The sequence below is a fragment of the Camellia sinensis genome, chromosome 9 (genome assembly GCF_055761805.1).
Source record: "Camellia sinensis isolate YWXY chromosome 9, ASM5576180v1, whole genome shotgun sequence".
Taxonomy (NCBI): Eukaryota; Viridiplantae; Streptophyta; class Magnoliopsida; order Ericales; family Theaceae; genus Camellia; species Camellia sinensis.
In genome coordinates this window covers 23,129,924-23,139,872 of record NC_138969.1, presented here as the reverse complement: position 1 = coordinate 23,139,872, position 9,949 = coordinate 23,129,924, and the positions used below count along the sequence as shown (strand labels likewise).

Genomic DNA, 9,949 nt, shown 5'->3' with positions numbered 1-9,949 from the left:
TAAAAAAACTTACAAAAAAATCCACTTCTCAAATGTAAATTTTTTTTATATTTTAATAATAAAACAGAAAGAGATTACCCTCAACACTTCTCCATTCCTACCCACACATCTTGCTCGCGCTGCCCCATCCTCTCTCCATTTACCATCACTTCCATAAATTTTTTTGTTTAGCCCTTCTCACTTGTGTCCTATTTTCAAGTTTCAAATCATTTAAACAAAAATTATTAAATTATTTAAACAAAAATTATGTCTAGAGTCGCATCTCATTCCTACCATAACTTCCCTAGTTTTTTTTTTAAAAGGAAATTTACATGTCAAAGGCCTGTTAAAAAATTAATTACAATTTCATTAAAAAAATATATATGACTTTATTTTTTAACATTTATAGCTCTTGTTTGGCATAAGTTAAACGAGAATTTTTTGGTTAAAATAGTTACAAAAAAATAAAATAGGCTTTTTAATTCAATAAGATAAAATGTCACATCTGAATTATAATTATTTCATTTTTTTCTCACAAAAGTAAAAAAAATCAAAAAAACTATCTCAAACGAAATTTTTTAGCTCAGGTTAAAATAGTTAAAAAATTAACCTACATCCCAAACGTACCCATAATATTTTTCACTAATTTAAAAATAATTTTCCCAACCTCTACTGATATGAAATTAACCCTTTTTTTAAAGTCCTTTTTCCCAATTGATATAGTCATTTTTACATTAGCAACGCTCCATTAATGTATTTTTTAAATTTATTTTAAATATTATGTTATATAACATTATTGTTGAAATAATAATTAGAAAAATGTTTAGGACTTCTTTTTTTTGAGAGGTTTTATGACCTCCAATTTGATTTTGATTTTTGATATATGCAGAGAGTCTATTTATATATGTATAGACCTCACATTATGAATGGTTAAAATTACGGTGGGAATTGTAGGATGAGTGATGATTTAGAGCATTAAATTTGAAGTTTTAAAAACATCACTAATGAGGTGGTAATGTAAAAAAAAATAAATAAATAAATAAAATAAAATAAAGGTCAAACTATCAAATTAATGATAAGGTCCATATGATACCACATTATTAATGGTGTTAAATTAGTGGTTGGAAGTATTTTTTATTGTAGGATTATGTATGTATGTGTCCCTATCAATTTTAATAATTATAGGCCATGAGAAAATCATTCCATTGGATACTGGTCTAAAACGGTATATATCTCCATTCAAATAGGGCCCACTTATTGTTATTGCACGAGACCGAAGACTTTTCACAATTCATACTTGGAAGTAGGTTTTATTCTTAAATTAAGGTCGAGTTTGCGAAGTGAATAAAAAGTTAAAAAATTATTTAAAAAATTAAAAAATTAATATTATTTATTAAAAATTAAAAATTACGGCAGTATAACTTTTAATTTTAATTTTTTTCTACACATTAATTTATACAATTTTTTAATACATATTTTTTTATAAAAATTTAAAAAATTAACCTAAACATTCATATTTTTTCTTTAATCTTTTAGTTTAAAAAGGTAAAAAATACACTTATTTAAGACATTCAAAACAATTCCTAAATCTACCACATTTATATATGTGATATATAAATAATATATATATATATAGAAAAAAATAATAAATTATACAGAAGCTAAAGCGAGGCATCCACATGGCCTAGCTGTACAAACAGATACATGTTGGTACGTTACTTCCAATTTTCAAACAACCCCATCATTCATTAGAATAGAATTTTCCGCTAATAAATTCCAGATTATCTTTTTAGGACACATTTCGATTTGTTTGGCTTTGATTTTCAAAATTTTATATATATATATATATATTTATATTTTAATGTTTTTTTATGAGTTTTTTAATATTTTAAGTAATTTTTTTAAATAAATATCAAAAAATATAAAAAAAAATTAGTATATTTTTTATATTTTTGTGTATTTATTAATATTTTTTTATAAATACTTTATTATTTAAATATATCTAAATAAGTAAAAAAATTACTTAAAATTTTAAAAATATTTATTAAAAATAAAAAAATATGAGAGATAAAAAATTTAATTTTAAAAATAACAATGATAGAGACTACTAATTTTGGAACTCTAAAAAGACCATTAATGACATGACACTCAATAAAAAAAAATACAACACCAAAATCAAAATATCAAATTATTCATAATGAGACCTACTGCCACATCATTAGTAACAGCACTAATTAATACTCCACCTATTTTCCTTTTAAAAAATCAGGTCTTTCATCACAATGAGTATTTTCGAAGCCAGAGGACCCACATGTGTTTTGAAGAGTGTAGTTTTCAGAACAGCCATTAATTTACTAGAGAAGTCCCTTTTTTTGACAGATGGGTATTGCACTTCACTTTGTGTTTCCAAACCACTATAATACAAGGGATTGGAAATCAACACAGTGATTTTTTTAAGGCAATTTTGAAACTGTTTTTGTCCATAGACACCCATTTGAAACTGGTTTGGGTATGAGAGAGTTCAGAGATTTTGGTCAGTTTTGAGGCATATAGGGTTGGATTTTGGAATCTTCTAGTGGATTGAGTGAGCAGAAGGTGGGGCAGAAGCTTGGAGGGGTTGACCTAAAACCTGTCTGATTAGGGAATCTTTTTGGGTGGTTTTGGACTGAGATTTGAGTCTTGTGTGGAAGTGGGTTTTTTTTCTTGGTGTTGTTCTAGGGACAATTACTGGAAGCAAAGATTGTTTCTAGGGTTTTGGTGAGTGTTTCCGTCTATTAGGGGAAGTTTTGCTATAGTTGGGAGGTTTTGGGAGGTGGGTTCGATCAATCTTTGGTGGGTTCAAGAGTGGAGGCTGCATTTTCATGGTGTTCCAAGGATCTGAGGGTTTCTGGGTGAGATTTGATTTGGAGTTGTAGTTTTTGAGTGCACAAAATTGGTGGGTTTGTGTCTGTAATCATGAAAGTGCCTTTGGTTTGGGGCAGTTACAAGTGCATTGCCCTAAACTGAAGGGTTTATTTTGGTTGAATTGAAGGGTTTTGGAGTTGGAAAAAAGGGGTTTTGTAAAAGGTCTGTTTGGCTTGTGAATTAGCTTTTGTTTCTCACTGACGCTGTGCTCTGAAGTTTCAGTTGGCTTGAAGTTGCAAAAATGGCTTGTATGAAGTTGGGTTCCAAAACTGATGCATTCCAGAGGAAAGGACAGGCCTGGTATGTTCTCTGATCTCTGTAGTTTGCCTTCTCTGATATCTGTAGACTTCAATTTTTGTAAAATTCATTTGACCATGTTATTTTTATCCTGTGAATCCAACAGTAGGAGAGTTTCTCTTCATTTTCTTCTTCTTTTGATTCCTTTCCTTGCGTTTGGTCTATGTACTTGTGTGTTTGTGAATTCATTTGTAGATAATTATTACAAGCTGGTTGAAATTGTTCTGGTGTTCTTTTTTTCTTTTCTTTTTTCCTTTTTCCTTTTTTTTTTTTGTTTAATTTTTAAATTAAAGCATGGAGCATTATCGCATCATCTATTGCTTTTGCTCCGCAATTTGCATCTTTAATTTCTTTTCTGACTGGTCTCAGTTTTTGTGTATTAAGAGAACTTTAAGGCTCTGTTTGGATCTTGGACTTGGGGAGGAATTTGTAGAGGAAAAAGAAACTATAAGAGAAATGTGAATGACATTTTTCATTCACGATTCTCTTTACAGTCTTTTTCCTCCACAAATCTCTTTCCAAATCTAACATCCAAACACAGCCTAAGGTTTAGGTTCTGAATGGAGATTCATGTTTTCATTTTTTTACTTGTTCATGCTTTTGAAATTTGTTACCTTGAGTTGGAATTAACAGGATAAAATTGGGTGAATGGTCTCCAAATTCCCCATTGCTATGCTCAAATGGCATGGCTTGTTGAGTTCTTCAACTGTTGGTGGATGTATCTGCCAACAGAGTATTAAATGTTGTCCACATGTATATGTTGGGTTGTTTAGCAACAATCTGGTTGTCAATGACAATGTTATGATTTGCAAGCTATCCTGCTGAAAATTTTTACACCTTTTATCTTAATGGAAAGAAGAATTTATGACACAAAGCAATGAGTATCCTCTCATTGAATAAAAGAAAAAGAAAGATTAACCGATAGTTCTGGGAGGGACTTGAGCTATAGCATGTCTTACTTTGCTTTTACTCGTTTCCTTGCATCAAGTGCGATGTTGCCTAGTAGTTTGGCACCATGAACTTGACTGACAAGGACAACTCTGGTTTCAGAGGCATTATTGTGAGGAACATCCATCAAGTTGGGTTATTTGGATGGATTCACATTTTTTGGTATTTTTTGCTCCTGGCATTCTATGTAATATTCATGTGTATGTTACCATTACCCTATTCATTCAAAACTTCTTTGATCATGGCTTTCTTTTATTAATCATTTCATGCAAAGAGATTCACCCTAGCTCCCTTTCTTGACCATAAATGTGGTGCATGTTCATGAGATGTGACTTATAAATGTATGACTTCAAGCAAAAATGTTTGTTTTCCCACAATGTAATTTGACCTTTCTTGTTTGAATATTACTGTAGGTTCTGCACCACTGGCTTGCCAAGTGATATTGTTGTTGAAGTAGAGGAGATGTCCTTCCATCTGCACAAGGTAGTATATATATGTTTCAAATTTTAGTGAGTGATGTTAATTTAGTGGTGACTGGTCTCTGAGATTGCTTATAAATCCGATCTTGCTTCTTGTAGTTGTATAAGCTACACTTTATTGAGTTTCCAATCAATTATCTTGAGTAAAAATGATTTTACATAGTTTCATGGTGTCTTGTGTGTGAAAGATGGTAAGTGAGCTGGAGTCGCATGTTTATTGTGCTAACACACTCCTTATGTTTGTGTGTGTCCTTTTATTGGCATTTGCCAAGTGTCTTGTGATGATTCTAGGCCCCTAGGGTAATTGCTTCGATTTTTCGCTCTCAAGTCTTATATTTTAACCTTACAGATGTTGAGAGGGGGAGATGTGAGGAAAATACATGAATTTTTGAAATATAACTTCTTTAATTCCTGCATGATTTTGATCAATGATCTGGTATTCCAACTGATGGAAGTTGTGCCATTTTCTCAGATCTTGTCTGAAAATCAAGTTGGATACAGATCTTGCAGTTTGGGTCTGAACCCTGATTATGGATCAGGATGTGACAGGACTGATCTTGGATTTTGGTGGAATGGATCCTTTGTTGAATCAAATGGATATGCATGAACGCTGATACTATATTTTGCACATGTATTAAGGTCAGGTTTTCGGATCTAAGATCAGAGTCAGACTTCAGAGCAGAAATATTGGCTTAATGTTTAGGAATGCTAACCAGATAGTTAAATGGGTAATCCAAGATGAAGTTTGAAGGCTTGAGCAACAGCCAAATTAGAGTTTGAGAGTTTAAATTGGAGGCCAATAGGTAGGATGAAGGTTTCAGGGTTAATTTGGGGCTTGATTGCCTTGGGTTTTGGGACTGAAAGAAAGAAGAAGAAGGAAAATTCTATGACATATAACCCATGTCAAGCAATTTGCAAAATTACACTAAAACCTTATAAGATGACTTGAATTTGTCCAGCAACACTCTAACCTATAAAATATTATTATTAAAAAAAAAAAAAAAAAACTGATTTAACCTTACACAAGTTAATTACATCTGAAGTGATCTCCATGTGGCATTCTAGATTTGCTCTTTTGTTCTTTCCATGCTTTTGTACTGAAATGAGATATATAAAATCAGGTCATTGATTGGTTTGGGCGAGATCATACAAATCGAAATAAGGTTTTTGGATGGGTTTTCATCTGGTTTAGGTCAATTCCTATATGTCTGGACTTCCATTTTATCCCTACAATTATCGGCACATCACTTTGTGTAAATTTGCTCCTTTTAATTTTGTGTAAATTTGCTCGTGGTCACTTCACTTTGTGCAAAAATTTAAATGTGATTTGGTTGCAAGAATTTGAATTCATGTTTTTTGAACCATAACAAATGCGGTGCAAACCTGTACACATGTATGGGATTCAAGGAGGACCTTGATATGGAGATATATTTTTTTCCTCAAAACTTCATTTCGTTTTTGTGATCTCTAATGTCTTTTAAAATTCATGCAATGCAGTTTCCTTTGCTTTCTAGAAGTGGGGTTATGGAAAGATCGATCGCAGAATCATCCGAGGACAGTGAAGAGGGCTGCGTCATCAAGCTCCCCGACATCCCTGGTGGAGCTAAAACATTTGAACTCGTAGCCAAATTCTGCTATGGTGTGAAACTTGAACTCACTGCCTCAAATGTCGTGTTCCTACGCTGTGCCGCTGAACATCTTGAAATGACAGAAGACTACGGAGAAGGCAATCTGATTTCACAAACCGAAATATTTCTCAATCAAGTTGTCCTCCGTAGTTGGAAAGACTCTCTGAGAGCACTACAGACCTGTGACGATATTCTCCCTCATGCCGAAGAACACCATATTACAAAGCGATGCATTGAGTCTTTAGCCTCAAAGGCAAATACAGACCCAAATCTATTCGGGTGGCCTGTTATGGAGCACGGTGGGCCCATGCAGAGTCCTGGCGGGAGTGTATTGTGGAATGGCATAAGCACAGGAGCGAGACTAAAAAATTCTAGTTCAGATTGGTGGTATGAAGATGTGTCGAATCTGAGTTTGCCTCTTTACAAGAGATTGATTTCGGCCATGGAATCTCGTGGAATTAAACAAGAGATTGTTGCAGGGTCTCTCACTTTCTATGCGAAAAAGTACCTTCCAGGTCTGAATCGGCGTCAGGGGTCTGGTGAGTCGAGCAGTCGTTTGGCACCGGCCCCGCCATCTGAAGACGATCAGAAACTTTTACTCGAAGAAATCGATCGGTTACTTCCGATGCAAAAGGGCTTAGTCTCAACTAAATTTCTCTTTGGTTTACTTCGCACAGCCATGATTCTTCGAGCGAACCCATCTTTTGTATCGAACTTGGAAAGAAGGATAGGGATGCAACTTGATCAGGCGACTCTGGAAGATCTCTTGATACCCAACTTCTCATATTCCACGGAGACTCTTTACAATGTCGATTGTGTGCAGCGGATTCTTGAGCACTTTCTGGCCGTTGATCAGGTGACGGGTGGGGCCTCCCCTTGTTCAGTTGATGATGGACGGTTGATGGGGTCACCATCTTTGACACCAATCACGATGGTAGCCAAGCTGATCGATGGATACCTTGCCGAGGTTGCCCCCGATGTTAATCTGAAGCTCCCCAAGTTTCACTCTCTTGCCGCTGCTGTTCCTGACTATGCTAGGCCCTTAGATGATGGTCTTTATCGTGCAATCGACATTTATCTGAAGGTAAAATTTACTTTATTGCTACATAGAAAGATTGACCATGAGTAACTTTGTTGTTCCTGTGTCAATCTTAATTGATCTACTGTCAATGAAAGCACAATAGAGTCTCCCTCAGGATGAATTGGTAGGTTGTGTTTTGGTTCTAGGAATATTGAATCATGATTCCTGTCTTGTATTTCTTTAATGCATGGAAAAGCAACATGGATACGGACATGGGTACTGACATGGGATGGGACACAATTACTTTGAAAATGGTAAGATATGGACACACTGAGGATTCAACAAAAATCCATATTTTTTGACGATTTTTTATTTGCTAGTTATATTGATATAAGAGAGCCCAATATATATTTGGGTGTATATTTGGTTTTTTTTTCACTTTTCCTCTCTTTGTTTTCATATATTTTACTTTGATCCCAAATTAGTTTTTCTAAAATTATATATAAAAAAAAAAATCAGAAGACACACGTCCCTAACATGTCCTGCAAAAAAGTAGCAATTAAAAAATTGACACACCATGTGGCGTGTCAGTGTCTGACGCATGTTGGACACGGCACCTGTTTGTAGTGTCCGTGCTTTCTAGGATTGGGTTCATTCACTTTGTTAATTTGGGCTTATCGACCTTCCCTTTGTTTGCCATTCGGCAGTCACACCCATGGTTGGCAGAGTCGGACAGAGAACAACTCTGCAGGTTGATAGACTGTCAGAAGCTCTCCTTGGAAGCGTGCACCCATGCTGCGCAAAATGAGAGGCTCCCTCTTAGAATAATAGTCCAAGTCCTCTTCTTCGAGCAACTCCAACTTAGGACTTCCATAGCGGGCTGTTTCTTGGTCTCTGACAACCTCGACGGTTCAAGACAATTACGAAGCGGCTTGGCTGGATCCACCGAAGGAGGTTGGGCTACGGCTGTGAGAGAGAATCAGGTGTTGAAGGTGGGTATGGATAGCATGAGGATGCGGGTTTCCGAGCTTGAAAAAGAGTGTTCGAACATGAGGCAAGAGATCGAGAAGTTGGGCCGAGTAAAGGGCAGCTCGAGCCCATGGGGAAGCGTGTCAAAGAAGTTTGGGTTCAAGATGAGGTCACAAATGTGCAGTGCTCAAGAGGGGTCGGTTAGCAACCAGAATAATAACGGGGTTGGAAAGATTGAGAAGGCGAAAGACAAGAATGGAAAGCCCAAGAAAAACTTGTCATCAGACGGGTAAGAACTAAGAACTAAGAACTTTTCTTTTATTTTTTGTACTTTATTTTTATTTTTATTTTCTTGTTAATGGTTTTCAAGTTTTTATTGTTTGTATTTCTACTTTTCTTGTTTTTTTGAGTTTAGAAAACTAAAATCAATCGATATTTCTGTGTCATATTTGTTCAATGATGTTTTTTCATGATTTAAACCCTGCAATGGAGATGGAGTATGTAGCAAGTGTATTTTATGTTTGTTGACAGTACTTTGCATTTGAAACTGTACAAGTTGGTTCCTTAATAATTGTACACCCTACAATGATGAAATTCTTGTTGAGGCTATGTTTGGGAGTAACTTATTTTTGGATAAATTACACTGTTAGGTCCTTTTAACCATAGGAAATTTCACTTTGATTCACGTAGTTTCAATTCAAACAATATAATTTCAGTTTTGTTGTAATTTGATTCTTTTGTTACTTATCGTTAGAATTTTGAAAAGAAACACGAAAAAAAAAGAATAGCACTTTGGTCACTTTTTGCACGTGTTGTTTCTTGGTCCAAAATGTTAACCACGTGTGACATAGGAGCAATGTTGCACCAAAAATGAAAGTATGAGATTCAAATTGAAAGTGTGAATTAAAATGACATTTGGGTATGTGGATTGATGTTCTATTATGTATAAGTTTTGAATATTTATTATTAAATTAAAATTGAAAAGCAATTCAAGTGGATCCTTGAATTGGTAAACTCATTAATGACAGGATTGGTCGCAATCAGAATAGCATCACTATTGTCACAAAAAAGGCATTGTCTTGGTGAGATGAAATCCAAAATCAAATAAAAATCATTTTACTAGTTGCCACATACATAATATCACATCGAGATGTCAATTTGTTTTTTGCTCTCAATGAAATTGGGATATTTGAACCTCCTGTTTTATGGTTCTTGACATTTCATGTTTTTGAATCGAGGCTTAGCTCGGTTTGCTTTAAAATTCAAGCAATTAAGTAATAATTTTTATTAACATATGTTTTTAGTACAGATTAAGAAAATTTAAAAATATTATACATTTTTTTATTATATACACTTACACTTTTGTAAAGAATGTATAATCTATTTGAGTCTTTTAGCACAAGTTAACAAAATATTTCATTAATTGATCAATCAATTCATAGAAAGAGCAATTTACCTATGGACCTTGATAACGCGCTTGTGTTAAAATTTTTTAGAAGATTATTCTGTATGAATATATATATATATATATATATATAATAAAATATATATAATATTTTTAAGTTTTATGAACATGTGCTGAAAGACACACTTTGACAAAATTATTTAACTATTGAAGTTTATAGATCTCAATAAAATAAACACAATCACACCATGAAACACAAGATTTCAAAGTAAAATAAGTGTAATAATTTAGGGAGAAAATTGCGATAGTACTCATAATC

General features: G+C 33.9%; 1 protein-coding gene across 2 annotated transcripts; it reads left to right on the top strand.

The window, feature by feature from the left end:
- Window positions 1–2,263: 2,263 nt before the first annotated feature.
- LOC114297111 (Phototropic-responsive NPH3 family protein) lies at window positions 2,264–8,755 on the top strand. Of its 2 annotated transcripts, XM_082886302.1 has the most exons (5): window positions 2,289–3,183; window positions 4,542–4,611; window positions 5,080–5,246; window positions 6,105–7,319; window positions 7,964–8,755. In XM_082886302.1, the coding sequence occupies exons 3-5, from the start codon at window positions 5,211–5,213 to the stop codon at window positions 8,516–8,518; spliced, it is 1,806 nt and encodes a 601-aa protein (XP_082742428.1). In that variant the 5' UTR covers window positions 2,289–3,183; window positions 4,542–4,611; window positions 5,080–5,210; the 3' UTR covers window positions 8,519–8,755. The 2 variants fall into 2 exon arrangements, with proteins under 2 accessions (XP_028097277.2, XP_082742428.1); XM_028241476.2 differs by lacking the exon at window positions 5,080–5,246 and having other exon boundaries at window positions 2,264–3,183.
- The last annotated feature ends 1,194 nt before the right edge of the window (window positions 8,756–9,949 follow it).

Coding starts and splice junctions, on each gene's coding strand:
- LOC114297111 (XM_028241476.2), top strand. CDS start 3,125: ATGGCTTGTATGAAGTTGGGTTCCAAAACTGATGCATTCCAGAGGAAA. Junction 3,184..4,541: donor CAGAGGAAAGGACAGGCCTG/GTATGTTCTCTG, acceptor ATATTACTGTAG/GTTCTGCACCACTGGCTTGC. Junction 4,612..6,104: donor TGTCCTTCCATCTGCACAAG/GTAGTATATATA, acceptor CATGCAATGCAG/TTTCCTTTGCTTTCTAGAAG.